This window comes from Pezoporus occidentalis, unplaced genomic scaffold, assembly GCF_034315485.1.
Source record: "Pezoporus occidentalis ecotype Australia unplaced genomic scaffold, CSIRO_AGI_Poc_V1 ctg148, whole genome shotgun sequence".
Classification (NCBI taxonomy): domain Eukaryota; kingdom Metazoa; phylum Chordata; class Aves; order Psittaciformes; family Psittacidae; genus Pezoporus; species Pezoporus occidentalis.
This window is the reverse complement of record NW_026913295.1, coordinates 1,705,563-1,724,588: the sequence shown is the minus strand read 5'-3', so window position 1 is coordinate 1,724,588 and position 19,026 is coordinate 1,705,563. Positions and strand designations below refer to the sequence as shown.

Sequence of the window (19,026 nt, the reverse complement as noted above, 5' to 3'; positions counted from 1 at the left end):
CGCACAGTTGAAGGTGACATTGCACAGCATGTTGAGCTGGGTTTCCCAAGGGAAGAGAGGTTGCCTGAGCCTCATGGGGGTGGTGAACCTGGGGGCCCACTTGTGAACAGATAAAATCCAAGAGGTTTACAGTATCGGAACTTTGAAATGCCAAAGCTGTGGGCTGGCCTCGTGCCACTCTCTGAGCCTTGGGCAGGCATGGTGAGGCCTGCAGGAGATGGAAGTTTAGAGAGTCCCAGCAACTGCATCATTTCCAGAATGTCAGTGGCAAAGGACTGTTCTGTTTGTCCCAGTGGGGATAAAACATGAAGCTCGTCAAAGGGAGACCTGTGAGTGGAACACCAAGTGAGACCCAGTGCAGCAGCAGCTATTCCACAGTGTGGATGCTTCAGTTACTTGAGGTGAGGTTTCAGGCCAGGGCTGAGCTTGGGCTAACAATTAGTTCGTTCTGAACTGCAAAGTCTTTTCTTTCTCAGATTGCTATTGCTTTGGGGGAAGCTGAGGTTGTGCATAAATCTCCCTGCTCCTGCTCTGCCTAAATCTGCCCTATGAGCCATCCATGTTTGGGGCTGTCACCTCCTGCTCACTCTGTGTCCCCCAGGCCTGTGGTGTCCTGACAACTTGCAGAGCTGTTGCTGTCTGAAGCCCCAGCTCCCAACCTGGCTTCTGGGGAGCCAGCTACTCTCCATGTCTCTCCTTGCTCTACAGGCAGGAACTGAACTTATTTTCTTCTCATTCAGCGTAATGTGCTTCTGTTGGGAAGGTTTAGAAGTGGAGTAGTGCTTTGAGAAGAAAACATGTCAGTCTGGTGATTTGAGGTCTTTAGTATGATCTCAATAACGCCTGATGCAGTTCCATGGTGTAGCACCATGTTGTGTGCAGAGCGTCAGGAATGCTGCCCTGCAGTTAACTGGATTGGGGAGCCAGTGCCTCTGTTGGTGCTGCTCTCCCACTCCTGTGCTCCCCCAGGAGCAGTATCACTGCAGCAGGCAGGTCATCCGTGGAAGGACATCCAGCAGTACAGAGTAGCTTCATGGAGGTTACAAGCCAAAAGTTGTTTGCTGTTCTGCACTGATGAGTGAAACAGAGATGGCAACAAAAGCTGCTGATCAGATGCAGAGAAAATGGGTACAGGGGTCTCCCCCAGCTCCTGCTCCATCTTCTCCACTCTGCTTCTTGGAAGTGCCAAGTCCTGTTTGGAGCTACCATGCCCAGGAACAGGCTGCATCCCTTGTGGCTTGTCAGGCCCTTCTGCTGTGGACAGATTCAAATCTTCCTTGTTTTACGAGTGTGCAGTGTGAAATCCATGGAGTTGTAGAATGCTTTGGGTTGAAGGGACCTTAAAGCTCCTCCAGCTCCGACCCCTGCCACGGGCAGGGACACCTTCCACTAGAGCAGCTTGCTCCAAGCCCCTGTCTCCAACCTGCCCTTCAACACTGCCAGGGATGGGGCAGCCACAGCTTCTCTGGGCACCCTGTGCCAGCGCCTCGGCACCCTCACAGGGAAGAGCTTCTGCCTAAGAGCTCATCTCAGTCTCCCCTCTGGCAGGTTAAAGCCATTCCCCTTGGCCTGTCCCTACATCCCTTGTCCCAAGCCCCTCTCCAGGTTTCCTGCAGCCCCTTCAGGCACTGGAGCTGCTCTCAGGTCTCCCCTTCAGGAGCCTTCTCTTCTCCAGGCTGCCCCAGCCCAGCTCTCTCAGCCTGGCTCCAGAGCAGAGCTGCTCCAGCCCTCGCAGCAGCTCCATGGCCTCCTCTGGACTTCCTCCAACAGCTCCAGGTCCCTCTTCTGTTGTTGCCCCAGAGCAGGATCAGGACTCCAGGGGGATTTCCCCAGAGCGCAGCAGAGGGGCAGGATCCCCTCCCTCAACCTGCCTTTGCACAAGGAGCAACCTTTGGTTCCCTGAAGCATGGGTTAGCTCAGCCTTCTGCTTTCCCTCTGCTGTGGCACCGGTGCTGCAGAGCACCAGCTCCTGCTGCCCAAACAGAACCCTTTTGCTGTGTGCTTCCAGTCAGTAGTTCTTACCACTGCAGGAGAAAAACTCCCAGGTGCTAAATCTCATTCAGGATAATATCTGTAACATAAATAACCTGACATCTGCAGGTGGAGGCACCGCTTTCACTTTTTCCTTTCATGTTTTGGCCTTACCGGCCAACGGATGGATCCTGGCACCCTTCACAGGGTGTCTGGCTGCTCACAGGGGCAGGGCTGCTGCGTGAGTCAAACCTTTCAGCTGTTCTCCATCCCAGCAGCAAAGGAGGAGAACAGGCAAAGGAGGAGGATGAGTTTCGTTGTGTCACTGGCATGAAACCACTGCAGCAAAGCTTCATCTGGTGGAGCATTTTTGAGGAGAGGTTCGGCTGATGAGATCTTGTCCTGCTTCTCCCTGTCTCTCTTGTCCTGCTTCTCCCTCTCTTTCAGCCTTTGTCACGCTGTACCTCTCTGTCTATTTAAATAACAAGAATACGTTATGTGCCTCTGTAGGAACAGGCCGGGGTGGCTGCAGGAGCAACTTGTGAGGCTGCTGGCCACAGCAGGTTGGTAAAAGAGGCACAGATAGTCTCTGGAGTGATGCTTTTGTATCCTGCAGCCTTTTTGCCATAGAGAGCCTCTTCCTGGAGCTATCAGGAAGAAGGGGAAAGGCTAAAGGAAAGAGGGAGCCAACTCAGGATTTATACTCACACCTTTCTCTTTTTTATCCCTAGACTGTTACACTGAGTTTTGCAGTTCTTCCTAGAAGACAATCCCCTTATTCATTAGGCCCCTTCCTCTCTCAGATCTTCCTAGAGATACAAAGCCCTGGCTTGCTCTCAGTCAGCTTGCATTGTGGTCTTCCTCTCACTGCAAAACCCCTCTTGATTCTCTTGAGGATTTATTGATAGGAGGTCAAGACCCTTCCAGTTGCAGAAGGGAACAGCCCAACATTGTCCATCATGAGTATCCAACACGTGTATCTGTAAATGCACGACTGCACAGCCAGTTTGTACATCAGCTCCTCACTGCCTTGGCACGTTTCTCTTCTGGGCACCTTCTTGAAGAAGTCCCTGCCCTGGCTGGCATTTGCCTACAGCACAAGTACCAGCTTTCTGTAATATTGCCTGGTCCAGCGTCCAGTTCCACCCAGTGTCCTTTCACTTGGCCTCTGGTTTCTTCTTTTCCTCTTTAGTCTGCTTTTGCCCAGTCTATGGGAGTTTATAAGTGACTTGTGAATGATGTCCTGAGCCGCTTCACTCTGTGGGGAGACCTGGTCCCTTCTCAGGATCTGCTCCTGTGCTGTCACTCCTGGGTTTATTCCAAAGGCTCTTCGCAGTTCTTCAGCCCCCTTTTGCATTTGCCCTCCAGCATCAGCACCTCTTGTTGTCCCAGCTGCTCCAGGGGTTTGTGCATCTTGTTTCATGAGGGGACCAATGGATCTCATTGCTCTGATGTGTCTTGGGCACATCAGAGGAATGAGAAGCCTCATTTTATTGGGATGAAATGGTTTTCTTGGGAAGCTCACCCAGCAGCTGGGGGGTTTCTTTCTGTGCTGAGCTTTCCCTCTGGCACTGGGGATAGTTCACACACACAAAAGAAATAACTCTGAAAGATCTTTGACATACTTGGTTTTTCCATAAAAGCAGAAATGAATAAAAACCCCAAACTGGAATGAAAGCTGGGGGGTGAGCAGGACTTTTACTTGAACACTGCATGTAATACCAGGTGAGGGTTTTATTAGCCAGGGTACTTAAAAAGGCCTCTTGAAGGCCAGGAAAGCCTCTTGTTTGAAGAGTCCACAAGCTAAATAAGTATTTAAAGCAGGGCAGGAGCTTGAGCATGGCCGTGATGTCCTGACCACCTCCTGCTCTGCTCCCCTTCAGCCCCTAGGGCCAGGCAGCCCCTTCCTGCCCTGCAGCAGGGATGCCTCTGACATTTGGGCTTCAGCACTGGCAGCTTCTTCCAGTTTCTTTTCAGCCAGTTCAACTGTCTGGAACATACACCATCAAGAGACAAATACTGACTGCTTTGTGTGTTGGTTGACCTTCAGGCTTCTTGTCACCTCCTTTCCATTCATTTTCAGTCAGGAATAGGACATTAAGCCAGCTGGCTAGAGGATGTTTTTGTCCACAATCCTTGTGTTTAGTTGTGCCTGAATCCAAAAGTTGTAGTGATTTTCTGCCATATACCAGAATTTTCTGTATCTTCTAATGTGTCCCTGTATCTTCCAGTGTGTTCCTACGTGTCCCTGCCCATGGCAGGTTGAAACTAGATGATCTTAAGGTCCCTTCCAACCCAAACTGTTCCATGATGCCATGAATTGTATAAATCAGCCTAGCTGATTTAGTACTGCTCTGCAGTACTGGAGTCTAGTATCCGATTCCAGCCAGTATCCTTAGCTATCATTGCTGGTTTCTTGTTTTCTGCTTAGACTAGCAGTATTTTTGACCAGACTACAGGTGGGCTTCCACTTCTGCTCTGAACTTGTCCTAAGAAAACCAGCAGCAGTTTCAGGATCATCTGGGAATGATCAGGGAAGCTGGCCAAGGCACTGCTTAAATAACCATAAAATTCAAGCCTCTGAGGTGCCCACAAAAGATCCCTGGAGAAGCCAGTAAGCTGTGGAGCCATTCCTTGTTCAGAGCACAGTGCCTCTTTCACATAATTTTGCCTTGTCGCCAGTGCTTCCTCTCTCTTTCATCCATAGCTTTAAACCAGATGTTATGTCTTTGGCTTTCACAGGTTTTCTCTGGTGGCAGTCTCACAGCTGGGATAGGTTGCTAAGTATCAGATACCCCTGAGAGCAGACATTTTAACATCTGTTTATACTTCCATAATCTCTCCATCCTTACCCGGGTGCTTGGTGGCATATAAAAGCCCACCAAAATGACACCTCGGTGTATTTAGCTCAGTTAAGGGGCAAATTCCATTGTCCTGATTTCCCACCTGACTTCTGAAGTCTTGGGGCTTTTTGCAAGCTGGCTTGCTTGTAAATCATCATTTCCATTCTTCATCCTTTCCCAGGTTGACTCCTTCTGTTTTACTGAGCAGAACTTTATTTCACTCATCTGGCTGGGTAGCTGGCTGAGAGTTGGGGAACCAGTGCTCCAAGCCCTGCTGATAGCCCACTGGGGAGGCAGTGAATAAGTAAGGGCTAAAAGGAAATGGGGAGAGAGCAAGAACCTTACTAGAAGAGGTGGGAAGGTGGAGACCTGACATACTTCTGTCAGTAGGAAGTCTGTTTCGAAGCAGTAGATAAATATTCTCACCCTCAGCAGCAAGTGGATAAAACCCCCTTTTCCTGCTGGTTTGGTGTCCACAGTCCCAGCCATCCCCTGGGAGCACTGTTCAGGGCTGGGCTGTGCTTCCTGCTGAGGACACATGTGAGCCCTGTGCACGGGACAGCGCTGCCTTGTCTTGGAGTCATAGAATTACAGAATGGTTTGGGTTGGAAGGCACCTCCAAAGCTCATCTGCTCCAACCCCACTGCAGTGAGCAGGGACATCTTCAACTAGATGAGGTTGCCCAGAACCACTTGAGTCTTGCAACTCAAGGAGCTGGTTTTTAGTTTGGTGTTTGTACCATTTTCCTTTTCTTTCTTTTCCTTTTGTTTTTAACTTGTCCCTACCCACTGCACCTGAATCTTTCCATGTGTGTACCGGGGCTGGGTGATGTGGCTTCTGTTTTGGGTCTGGTTTCTGCGATCTGTCTGGTTTTTGGTTTGAGAATGGTCCAGTCCACAGCATAGGTTATCCTTTTGCTGTTGATGTTGCCCAGAGCATGGCTTTCAGAGGGCTTTGTCCTAACTTGTGTTTGTATTAAAAGGGCTGGAGAGTTTTCCTCTGGAGGGTTTGATGCGGTTTAAGTGTGAAGCCAACAAGGAATTGTTAAAAAAGAGGCTTTCCATAAGCTTCTACTACAGACCCCACTTTTTCCAGATGTGGCTTGTTTGGCCATGTCAGTGACTACATGCAGTAGAGTGACCAAGCTCTTCAAGGTAAGACCTGAAGCTAAGTCAGATCTGTCCATCCCTGCCTTACATGGTGCCTTCAGGCTGTTGCCTCAGCTTGTGCCTTTCTTCCCTGCCTTCTCACATGTTCTTGGGGGAATGAGTCTGTGGTAGCTCCTGCAGTGTTTTGCAGTATGCCTTGGAGTTAGATAGCAAATTGGCATTATGGCTCATGTGCTCTTCGGGTGACTGGTGACTTCAGTCACCTTTTGCTTTCTTCCTTGTTTCACTCATTCCTTACCTGGGGAATTGTAACCAGGCCCCATGGTTACAAAGCCATCTCTTCCAGCCTGGGCTCACCTCCGCTCAGCGTGGTGCTGCATGCTGCTCCTGAGTTTCCCCTCCTCTTGAATTTGCCACTCAGCAGTCTCCAGCACTCTGGTATGAGACCTCCCAGTCTTGCCTCCTATCATTATGAGGCATATCCCTGAAGCAGTGTTTGTTGGGGAATCCATGCTGGTGTCTCAAGGTGTTTTCTGGCTCCCATGTCTGCCTGCTTTACCCTATAGCAAACCCACTCTGAATCCTCTGGGTCCTCTGCCTGCAGTTTCTTTTGCTCCCTGGGGTGATTGTGTTTGGGAAAAGGATGAATCTTTGGGTTCAGTGTTGGTCTGGGGTGCTGTTAAAATCACCTGCTCCCTACAACGTATATTTCACATGCTTTCCAGAGTTGGAGAAGTAATAGCAGAGGAGGAAACATCAGAGGTAGAGGAGATGCTTTCAGGGAAAGTTGAGAAGTTTGAAGAGCATGTTGTAGGGATGGCTATGACAGGATTGTGCAGATACAGGGGGAGTGCAGAGAAGTCTTTGCTGGATGATCAGGAAAGAGGCTCTTTGGAGACAGACATGCTGTTGGCACAGAAGGGAGATGTGAGTTACAACGTGGAGAAAAGTTCCTTTTGGTATTGCTCCTCACAAAAGGTGAACTTTTCAGAGTGCTTAGTGAGAGACTGAACTATTCCTTATAGGTCTCTCCATGGTGGTTTTGGCATCCATTGTCAGAGCAATGGCGTGCTCATTTCACCCAAGGCTGATGATGAGCCACCTGGAATGAGACCTTCAATCTGCTCAGCCTTAGCATTTTGTAGAGCTTTCTATGGTATAGACACAAGACAAAGGAATAATCGAATTCACCAGGCTTTCTTCAGTGACATGCCTGGGCTTCTGTGAAACAGACTTGAACCAGTGACCTAGAGGTGAAGCATTTTAGTTGCATTACTCGTCCATTGAGCCATCTTCTTGCTCTGTTTGGGACTACGAAATCCCACCTGCTCCATAGCAAAGCAGGGTGCGGATGCTGCAGTTGGGGGTGTGCTGGGCAAGTCTCTTGCCACTTTTCCTGAGTATTCCCTAGAATTCACTGGGAGGGAAAAGGGCATGAACCTGGCAATTGCTGCTCTAGGCCAAACTAGAGCTACTAGAACATTAAGAACGTGTGGTGAAATACCAAAATATCAGGATACACCAAAGGTAAGGAAAATTACAGTGTCCAAACTGTCTTTATTTTATGTGGGTCATCACAAAATAGTCTTCAGGTGCATAATCATGTTTCTCAGATAATGCTCTATGAATGGTCAGCCTTGAAAGTACCTTCATGTTCTTAGCCTTGTGCTTGCTGAAGTGTGTGGTCTTGATGCCACCAGCAGATTGTGGGAGCAGGTGCTGGTATCCTGCAGGTTTTTCCCACAAGCTTAAATAACTTTTCTTTCTTGGATAGCCAAATAGTTTTTCTCCTCAAGGAGGGTCCAAGCTACCTCTGTTGCTTTGGACTTTCTGCCAAATTTTAATGTTTTTATTAAAATGTGCTTTTTTTTCAACATGAGTCACACCTTCAGGATCATTTATTTCCTCACCTTGTGATCCAGGGAATGCATTTATTACTGCAAGATGTTACATATGTCCATAAAATCACATGGAAAACTGTGGATGGCCTTCTCCATCCTTCACTTAAGAAGCTTCATGTTTAAATATGTAGTTTTTCTAGTTTCAAACTTGCATTGTTCTTTCAAGCCCAAATGAGACTTTAAATATAGTGTATATATAAGTATAGTGTGTATATACATATATATACACATAGTATGTGTGTGTATACATACATACATGTATTTATTTTTTATATATATATATCTTTTATATAGTGTTAATATTCCTTAGACCAGTGCTAGGTAAAGTGTTGCTAGTTTTATGAGAAGAGCTCACAGGACTGTTGCCCACCATTAGTATCACCAGAGCAGTGTGTTCCCTTCGTTATGTGATCGTCCCTTTTCCCCCTGCCCACCATGGGTGGAAGGTTCCAAGACCTTTTTATCTTCTGTGTTTGTCTTAGAGATTTTAAACATAGTGTTCTTTGGTTAAATTTCAAACCAGCCTTCGAGCTCCATCCAATGTGGCCAAGAACTGTGTGGGAATTTGGAAACGAAAGGCTGAATCTGTTGGTTTGCTGTAGTTTTCCATGAAATCTCTGCTCTTGAATTTCATTCTGACATTTCATCTGAAAATGTTGATGCTCACGAGAGGACTGGGGATTTTATAGACTGAGTTAAATGGCTTTAGGGGCTTTCAGTTGCATTTCTTAGTTGAGAACACAGCTTAATTCTCTATAGAGCATGTGTGAGCATGCTTTGGGGATTGCCTACTCAGCCCTGGGTTTGGGGTCCCTGGCATGTTTCTCCAGCAGTGGGTCTGAGGATACAGTAATGGCATGTAAGTGATAAAGTCTCTGCCACTCTTCCTCTTTCAGAGAATTCGGTCGACAGTGGATGAAAAGGAACAGAAGCAGCTTCTCATGGACCTTGATGTAGTAATGCGAAGCAGTGACTGCCCGTATATTGTTCAGTTTTATGGCGCGCTCTTCAGAGAGGTGGGCACTCCAAACTTGCTTCATTCGTAGCAGAGTTTGGGTTTTACCTTGGGGTTGCTTTTTTTTTCCCCTTTGCATTTTCCAACTTGCAATAAGGAGGAAAAAGTTAATTTGTGTCGGATTTCTTAGGTCTCCACTTTTAATCAAGGGTATAGAACCAAGAGACCAGGATGTCTGGGTGCTGCTTAGCACGTCCATGCTACTCCTGGTTGTTGTGATGTCTCTGTGCATTTGAGTCTCTTTCTTTTTTGCTTTTCTTCTCTTGTGATGAGCTCTGGCGTCTGTGACTCTCCCATGCAGACTGATGTGCTTCGTGGCATTGGTTGTGAGATGGGGACATGTGGAGGACCTCTGTCCCTGTAATGAAGGTGGTTGCTGTGGTAGTAGTCGCAGCTCCCCACAAGGTTATCTGATAGATGTACAGATCCAGGCTGTATCAGACTGCCAGGCATGCATCTGCCTTGAAGTGGTTTGTACGTGCAAATACATGAGAAAACAAGGACAATCGTGCTGGGTCAGACCCAAAACTCCTAGCAGGGTCTTCTGTCTCTGACAGTGGCCTGCAGAATCTGTTTGCAGAAGTGCTTGTGATACTTTGCCATAGCCTTCAGTTGTATGCAGCTGAGTGTCTCCTGAGCAAGGGGTGCTGTCTGTGTGCTCAGGAGTTCTCACTGCCTTGCCATGGCCTGTTCTGAAAGGCAGGCAGCCATTCTAGTGAGTGAGCTGTTGCTGTAGAGCAGCAGAGCTAAGCTCTAGAATGCTGGCAGTTTGCAGAGTGGGAATACTAAACCACTTGGGAAAAACCTGTTCAAGGTCTTCTTCTGAAGCCAGCCAAGTATCTTAGCTTGTAGTGAGGAAAGTAACCTCAACAGGCATGTTATTGTGGCAGCCTCTGTGAGTATAAAGAGTTGGATTTGGATAGGCAAAAACTACTACACACATGCTTCTCCTTTGTTGTATTCTTACACGTTCAGCAAGCATTTTCTGATAGCGATGGTCTTGTGGTCCTGCTTGTCCCTCAGCAGGCAGCATCTTAACACATTTGCGTCTTTGATCACAGAATTACAGGATGGTTTGGGTTGGAAAGGACCTTAAGATCATCCAGTTCTAACCCCCTGCCATGGGCAGGAATGCCTCACGCTAGACCATGTTGTCCAAGGCTCTGTTCAACCTGGCCTTGAGCCCTGCCAGAGATGGGGCAGCCACAGCTTCTGTTGGCACCCTGTTCCAGTGCCTCAGCACCCTCATTCTAAAAGATGTCTTATTTTATGTCCAAGCTACATCTCCCCTCTTTCAGTTTAAAGCCGTTGTTCCTTGTCCTGTCATTGCAGGTGCTGGTGAAAAGTCTGTCTCCATTTTTTTTATAGGCCCCCTTTAAGTTATAATGTTATAATTAAGTTGTAATGCAATAATGTCTCCCTGGAGCCTTCTCTTCTCCAGGCTGAATGACTCCAAGTCTCTCAGCCTGTCTTTATAGCAGATGTGCTCCAGCCTTGGATCATTTTTATGTCCCTCCTCTGGACCCACTCCAACAGGTCCATATCCGACTTCTGTTGCTGGATGCAGGAGTGCAGGAAGGAGTCTTACCAGAGCAAAGTAGAGGAGAAGATTTACCTCCCTTAACCTGTTGGCCATGCTGCTTTTAATGAAGCCCAGGACACGGTTGGGTTTCTGGGCTGCAAGCACATGTTACCATCTCGCATCCAGTGTTTCATCCGTCACCATCCCCAAGTCCTTCTTTCAGGGCTGCTCTCAATCCCTTCATGCCACAGTCCTTACAGTGGCAAGTGCCCAATCCAGGTGCAGGACCTTACACTTGGCCTTGTTGAGCTTCATGAGGTTCACACTGGCCCCATGGAACCAGCTGGTTTCTCCATGCTGTGCCAGTGAGAGTCCTGTCTCCTGCAGATGCACATGGAGCTTTCCATGCCAGTCATCAGAGATACTGTGTTGAAGAGGATGTGGTTACTCATGTCCATTTGTTACCTCTCAAAGCAGTACTTGACAGGAGGGGGAGAGCAAATTATGATTGGTAGGGTATCTGCAATGATTGGGACACTTTCTTCTAGAGAGGAGGAGGAAAAAAAAGCCTTGTCTGCCTCGGGATAGCAGCAGGAACTCCTACACAGTGTGAGTGCAGCAAGCCAAGTTAAACCAACAAGCTCAATAGTTGATAAAGTTATTCCATGACAAATTCATTTCAAGTTGCAAAACACGCCTGGGAAGGCAGGAGAAGTGGCCTGTGTGGAGCTCCTGCTGGTAGGAGAGAAGGGCTGGTATGGATGTGTCAGTAGCACAGTACTCACCGTGGTCTGTTTGTGGACGTGTCCGTGGTCAGTTGGTACAAGGTAGTTGCTCTTTTTGCTATTGATGCACAACAGCCTATTTCTATAGAACCTCTGGCTGTGTTGGCACTACTCAAAGCATCTGTCCCTGCGATCAGTCCCCAGTCCAGAGGAAAAGTGTCTTCTGAGCTACATAAGGATGGTAAGGGGGTTGGAACTAGATGATCTTAAGGTCCTTTCCAACCCTAACTATTCTGTGTGAGGGTGATTACACTCTTCATTCCCTCTCACTAGTGTAGATGCAACTTGCATAAAAAGGTTGGCCGCTCCTTGCAGTGTGCTAATTTGATAAACCTTCAGCATTGCCCAGAGAAGCTGTGTGTGCCCCATCCCTGGAAGCTGGGGCAGGAATTTCAAGGCCAGGTTAGATGGGGCTTGGAGCAACCTGCGCTACTGGAAGGTGTCCCTGGCCATGGCAGGGTATTGGAACTGGAAAAGCTTTACGGTCTCTTCCAACCCAAACCAGTCTGGGATTCTATGGGTCTATTGATGGTACCACAGAATCACAGATGGTGGATGTTGGAAGGGACCCCGGAGGTTGTCTTGACCAATTCCCATACTCAGTTGGGGCCATGTAGGACTGCTTGCCCAGCGTGATGTCCAGATAGGTTTTGAATATCTCCAGGGATGGAGACTCCACAGACTCACCATGGCAAACAGTTCCAGTGCTTGGTCACCCTCACAGGTAAAAAGTGTTGCTTGATGTCTGGAGGAAATCTCCTGCATGTTGGTGTGTGCCCATTGCCTCTGGTCCTGTCACTGGGGACTCTTGAAAATAGCCTGTCCTTGTTCTCGGCACCCTCCCCTCAGGTATTTATACACATCGATGAGATCCCCTGAGCCTTTTCTTCTCCAGGCTGGACAGTCCCAGCTCTCCCAGCCTTTCCTTATGGGAGAGATGCTGCAGTCCCTCAGTCATCTTAGTGGCCCTTTACTGGAGTCTCTCCAGTATGTCCATGTCTCTCCTGTATTGGAAGCCCAGAACTGGATGCAGCACTGGCAGTGTGGCCTCACCAGTGCTGAGCAGAGGGGAAGGGTCACCTCCATCAACCTGCGGGTAGTGCTTTGCCTAATGCAGCTCAGGATGCTGTTCACCTTCTTCACAGCAAGAGCACATTGCTGGCTCATGTTCAGGTTGGTGCCACCATGACTCCCGGGCCAAGCTGCATTCCAGCTGGGTGGCATCTTTGTGACATGGGAACTTGGGACTCTGCATTGAGAAGTTGCTGGTGAAGCAGATTTTCAGTACACCCTGGACATGGGCAGTGATGTTTTGAATGAGATGTGCAGGTTTCTGGACAGTTTTCGGAATGCCTGCAGGTGCATTAGCCCCTGGGAACCCAATAAGGATTAAAATACATAATTTGGAAGAATAGCTCTAATGGGAAGAGAAAATTAAGATGCTTTTTTGTAATTTTATAACTGGAAATCAACCTGATCGAAGAGACCTAAAGAGAAAGATTCATTAGGTTGGTTTTGTCCTCAGCTCCCCTGGAAGCAGAACTTCCTCTTTTACATGAGCATGTTCTTGTATTTGATTAGGAAGTGGCTGGGTGACTGTTGTCCCTGCCCAGTTCTCAGGGATATTCATCCACTTTGCCAATGGGTAAGTCCTTTCAAACCCAGAGAGTTAAGAACTTGCAGAAGTTTGAATCTTGAAGCTGCAGAATTGGAAAGGTCTCTTATCTTTTTCCATTGATCAGGTAGATTTTTATATTACCAGATCAATAAGTGCCCCAATCCAGGGTTTCTATAGAACATATATTTCAGGAGACCAAGTAAACCGAGTCTTTCCTTCATTGCCTTTGATCATAAAGAGGTTTTTATGCTTAAATTAACCTTGGATCACAGTTTATTATAGAGTTTTTGGTAGCACACACATGGCTTGTAACACACAGATCGCTTGTAGGGATCTGGTGTGGTTCCAGACACACTTGACTTACACTGGTGCTGGATCTACATTGCCTCTGAGTCACTCCGGATAATATGGAAGTGCCTCAACTGCATTTTGCCTTTGTTGCCAGTGTTGGAAAGAGAAATTCCCTGCATGTGTTGCCTCATTTTTTTTCTGCAGTTTCAGTCTGAATTGATTCATCCATAGCCAGTCATTTGTTCTCTAGTAGCCTGAGCTCACCTTTCTCCATGCCCCCTGCAGCACTGGTCGTGCCCTCTTCCCGCTGTGCTGCACTTGCCTCCTTCACTGTGGTGTCTCTGCTGCTGTGTCCAGCACTGCACCTTTTCAGTCAGTCCCTTCTGCTTTGTTTTGGGTGGAATGTGCACTTTTTGGGCTCCGGCTTGTAGCAGCCACTTCCCTTGGGTTGGGGACATGAGCTCCTGCTCTTCCTTGTGCTGCTGTAAAAAGCCTAGTGCCAAATGAGAAGTGTAAAATGGGCTCTGAACTAACAGTCATCTTCCCCAACCAGCCCATGGGTGGCCAAGCCCTTGCTAGGAGAACAGATCCCTTCCTGTCAGAAGGGAGAGCTCTCCTGTAGGAGGTGGGGATGGATTTGCTGTCACTGAAGCAGCAGCATCCCTGATGCTGGTGGCAGTTTGCTGTCTGTTTTGCTGAAACCAGCCTTGCATGTGTATGAGCACGCCAAGACCAAGCTGGGTGGCCCTACTGTCTCTGGATGTGCAGAGCTTGACACCTTTGGTGGACACTTCGGTTCCCACTAAACCAAGCACTTGACTGAAGGCATCCAGACAGATGCAGTTCCTTGGCTTGTGTTTCACAAGAGGTCATTCCGAGTGTCAGAAAAGCCCTTTTTGGCCTTAAAACCTGTGTCTCTACAAGGTTTTTCATCCACTACATGTAACTTGAGAGTTGCTCCTGACTCTCATAAGGGCCAGGTAACTTCTTCCAGCAGAAAGTGACTCAGGTGTGCAGGATGGGAGCATGGGACATTGCCACATGTCCAGCATATGCCCATACCCTAGGGTTTTTCCCCTAACTTCATTTCCATCTATTAATACAGAGTTTGGTTGGTTTGTGTTTTGGCTGGTCAGCGAAAATCTGTCTTCTTCTGTAGGATAATTACTTGGGGAAGTTTCTCCTCTCCTTGTTGGGTGTTATATCACAGGAGTGTGCAGCTTAGTCACAACCAGACAGGCATCCCCTGCTCTGGACCATGCAGCAGCCAGGGTACCATGACCTGCACAGGCTGCTGCTCCTCACATCGGTGTTGTACGTGGTGTTTAGCCAGGATGAGACAACCAGACTAATCAAATCAACTCTTCTGCTCTTAGCTTTTGACAGCTAATGCAGTTTTACCACTCATGGTGATACAGCCTGTAGAAGATAGGTGCGAGTGTGTCGTTTCTAGTGGGGACCAGGTAGGTCTAGATCTAGTGTTTTAGTATTTCTAGCAGTGAAGACTTGCCTGAAGTGCATGAGAGCCTACAAAAATAGCTCATGAAAAGCCTTCTGTCATCCTCAACTGGAGCTAAAATGTTCAAAAACCCCTGAAATAACTAAGATCAGTCCATGGCTGAGCTGTCCATCACCATATGGTAGATACATACTAAAATGAAAGATGAAGCCCTTCAACAGTGTGGGAATCCATTTCTCATCGCCACCAAACTGTGAGTGGGTTGATGTACAGATCTCAGGAGAGCTGTGCTATGTAAGCTTAGCTTGGTTTAACACAGATACTTAGTACATTTTACAACTTTCTGCATTTAAAGTGTCTAACTGTAAGATGCAAATCAACAAAACCACATACTTGGGTCTCTTTCCATTTTCTCTTGCTCAGATGGCATCTCCGAATGTTGTGTGAGATGTCTGCTGTCCTCTGCAGGGTACTCATTACCCCGAAGGGATATTTTTGGTTTAGTCTTCCTGTGCATGCTGGTCTCTCACTGTGCCTGCAGCCTTCTGGAGAGCCAAACAGTTTGTGAGACTTGGATTCATCTAGGTTCAGGCATCTAAAATGTGTTACCAGGTCTGAGGTAGTCAGGTAGATGGCGAGTAGAGTGGGGAGAGGTGCTTATAGGGATGAGTCTTCCATTCCATCCTTCCTATCAAATGCATGTGGTTGTTCGTGTATGTTATGGCATTCAAGGGATCTCTTCATGCTCTCTGCATTTTTATTTCTCTTTATTATCTTGGCAGTAACAAGATTCTTTTCTCTTTCCAGGGTGACTGTTGGATCTGTATGGAGCTCATGTCTACCTCGTTTGATAAGTTTTACAAATATGTATATAGTGTATTAGATGATGTTATTCCAGAAGAAATCCTAGGCAAAATCACTTTAGCTGTGAGTATTTTGTTTAAACCTTTTTGTATATGTTGTTGAAGCTAATGGGAAAGATTCAGATCCCTTCCACTCACGTGTGAGAAAGCTGGTTGATCTGTGTGCAGCAGGACTGCTGCTGTTGGATTGCACCAGGCTTTGAGTGATCCTGGAGGATACTCTGACTTTTCCAAAGCATACTGGGTGACAGAACAGCAGATCCTGGGTCTGTAATCAGTACATAGAGACCCCAGGAGCAGCTTCCTGCTCTGCTTGAACATTGCACCAGCCCCCTCTTTCAGGTGCATTGGTGATGGCATCAGTGTGAGCTAGGTGCAGGTTGTCTCATCTCAAGGAAGGTGCCTAAAATAGATGGTCTGTCTCTCCTTCCCTTGTTTGTAAAGGGAATGAAGGATTGGGCATTTATAGCCAGGACATGTGAAACCCGCCAAACTATTACGGGCTGTAGTAGCTTCTGCTGCTAGAGGAGAAACCTCATTGGAGGACCAAGGTGTAGGAAGTGACAGCCCTTCAGCTGCCCCAGAGGCTGGCAGAGCTTTTCATGACCTAAACACTTGGCCACGGGCTTGGGCAAGCAGAAAGGACCAATCTTTGGGTGTTGTTCCTCAGTGTTGGACTTGGGTAGCACAGCTTCAGAGAGCTTTGCAGCACAACACGAACACCCTCTTGCCATCATCCAGCCACTCCTTTGGTCATAGCTTTGATCTTTTCAGCAGAAGCAAAATGAATCGAAATAATAAACTGTCAGGGGATTTTATTTTTAAATCATCCTGTGAAATCAGACTCCCTGGGTGTCTCTTCCATCTGATGGTGAATGGTTGAATCAGAAGAGCTGCTGCTGCTCCCCAGTGTTGCTGCTCTGGAAGTGGAATGGGAATGGTTGTTAGCTACTGAAAAAGTACAGCATAGGGCTTGAAAGAAGTTATTACTCCAGATAATTACATCAGAAATGGCTTCTCTTCACCCCTTGCTCCCTTCTGGAAGATTGTGGTCTGTCAGGTTGTAAGTGATAGGTGTTAAGTTAAGCATGTTGCCTCCTATCACTTCTTTGCAGGAAAGGTTGGGAGAAAAATGCTTATGTTACATGGCATACTACAGCATTGATATCTCAATATATTTAATGCCTTTCCCTCCTGTTTTGGGGGCTCCAGAAGTTGAATAATCACAGGAATCTTAGGACATTTGCTTATTTTTCATCTGGTTTTCTTTCCTAGACTGTGAAAGCACTAAACCACTTAAAAGAAAACTTGAAAATCATTCACAGAGGTGAGTGTCTGTCTTTCCTTCTTGCCTACAAGAATCGTTGCAAGACTTTTTAAGTGGCCTTTGTTTCAAGTCAGAGGGTGATTAGTGAGATGTCAAGGTAATCGGGTGTCTGCATCTGGCGTGGCATCTTTGGGGCTGGTTCCAGCTCCTCTTGCTCCCAGTCAGCACATCCCACCAAGGGGCAGTGGTGACCGTGCAGCGCTGAAGGGGTCGATTCTCTGCAGCTGCTGATCCTGACATGGAAACCTCTGGCTGTGACTTACTGGTTTAAATGCCTTTCTCTTGCAGACATCAAACCTTCCAATATTCTTCTGGACAGAAATGGGAATATTAAACTCTGTGACTTTGGCATTAGTGGACAGCTTGTGGACTCCATTGCCAAAACGCGGGATGCAGGGTGCCGGCCGTACATGGCGGTGAGTGAGGATGGGCTGGGCAGGATCTTAGAATCACAGAATCAGCTGGGTTGGAAAAGATGCTTAGGAGTATCAAGTCCAACCGTTCCCCAGCCCTGTCAGGGCCACCACTAACCCATGGCACTGAGGCCTCGTCTCCACGGTGTGTGAATACTTGCAGGGATGGTGCCTGCAGCCCTGCCCTGGGCAGCCTGTTCCAATGCCTGAGCACCCTCTGGGGCAGGAATTGTTCCTCAGCTCCATCTAAACCTGCCCTGGTGCAGCTTGAGGCCGTTTCCTCTTGTCGCATCCCTTGTTCCTTGGGAGCAGAGCCCAGCCCCTCCTGGCTCCATCCTCCTGTCAGGCACTTGCAGGGAGCCATCAGGTCCCCCTGAGCCTTCTCTTCTCCAGACTGACCCCCCACTAGGTCCCTCAGCCCTTCCCCATCACACCTGTGCTCCAGGCCCTGCACCAGCTCCATTCCCTTCTCTGGCCCCTCTCCAGCACCTCAATGTCTCTCTTGTAGTGAGGGGCCCAGAGCTGAACGCAGGAATCGAGGTGCGGCCTCACCAGTGCCCAGTGCAGGGGCACAATCCCTACCCTGCCCCTGCTGCCACACTGGTGCTGATAACAGGCCAGGATGATGTTGGCTTCTAGGCTGCCTGGGCACAAGCTGCTCATGTTCAGCCCTGACAGCAGCTTCCTTCTGCAGGCCTGACTCAGCATGGCCATGCCTGTGGTCTGCCTGAAGTGTCAGTCTGTTTCCTATGGGATGAGCAGCCACTTCCCAGAAGAAGCTCTGGGCTGAACGCTGCTGTTGGCAGCATCAGTTAAGGCACCCAGGCAGTGGCAAAGTGACCAAATGCCCTTTGTTTTAGCTGGGTTCTTCTGGTGCTGCCAGGGAACTGCTGCCAGTGTGCTGCTGGAGCTCAGAGCTTCAATGTGCCTTTATGCTCCAAATCAAACAGCACATGGAGGGGTTGGTGCTGTCTGGGTGTGGGGCGCTCTTGGTCTGCAAGAAATCCATTTGCTGCGGTAGGGTTATATCACAGGAGTTACTGCAGAGCAGAATTACAGTGAGTTTTGCAAACCACTTTAATACCAAAGTGTGCCAGAACTTAATTCCAGGAGAATGTGATTCCGGAGAGCAGCGGCAGCAGAGCAGCTGTGTGGGAATGGCTCAGGCTGAGCAGTGGCTCCTGCAAGTCTGTCCTGCCTGTTTGCTTCCCTCCTTCCCTCCCTCCCCTTGCAGGGGGAAAGCTGTGGGGGTGACTTTTTGGAGCTCTCTGAAAGTTTTTTAAAACTTTTGTGCATTGGGTTGCTTTGGAAACATCTCTGGGTCTCATGTGAGCTGAAGGGACCTCTTGCAAGGAGCTGTGTCTGCTGCTGCCAATGTAACTTGAATGTCAGTGGCTGTATTTAACTCTCATCTTACGGCTCCATATGCTGAAAAATACTGCTTTCTGAATTCTCTTATCTGCCACCAAGGAAACAAAAAAAGACCTCTCTCTTTTAAGGTCCAGGTAATGGGCTTTTATCTCACTGGGGTGTCCAAGGCAAAACCTGTCTGCCCTGATTTCTGATCCGTGCAAGCACACAGTCTGCCTTTCAGAGCATCTGTCCTTTTCTTTTCACTGTCCTTCTTGCAGAGCTAGTTACTGGATGAGCTGGACAGGATAGGACAGATGAGATCTGTTAGTGGAGACCGGTGCTGTGATACAGCAAAGTCTGTGCAAGCTCCAGACCTGCAGCAAATGCTGAAATGGGGTAGTTTGTTTAAATATAGACCTTGTGAGGCTGGAGAGGGCAGAGCTCCCGCAAGGAAGATGGTCAGAGCTGCCTGCTTTGTTGTGCTGGTGGGATGTGGGGTGCTGAGAGCAGCAGTGGGATGCCAGGAGAGGGTGGGAGCCAGCGCAGTCCCAGCTAC

The 19,026-nt window shown here is 48.1% G+C and overlaps 1 protein-coding gene across 3 annotated transcripts in view; it reads left to right on the top strand.

Moving 5' to 3' along the window:
- MAP2K4 (mitogen-activated protein kinase kinase 4) overlaps positions 1-19,026 on the top strand; it is a 74,789-nt gene that overhangs the window by 43,475 nt on the left and 12,288 nt on the right. For all 3 annotated transcript variants that reach the window (XM_062610595.1, XM_062610597.1, XM_062610598.1), the window contains exons 4-7: positions 8,721-8,840; positions 15,322-15,441; positions 16,653-16,704; positions 16,993-17,120. In XM_062610595.1, the coding sequence (XP_062466579.1) occupies positions 8,721-8,840; positions 15,322-15,441; positions 16,653-16,704; positions 16,993-17,120 (420 nt within the window). The remainder of the gene's footprint in view (positions 1-8,720; positions 8,841-15,321; positions 15,442-16,652; positions 16,705-16,992; positions 17,121-19,026) is intronic.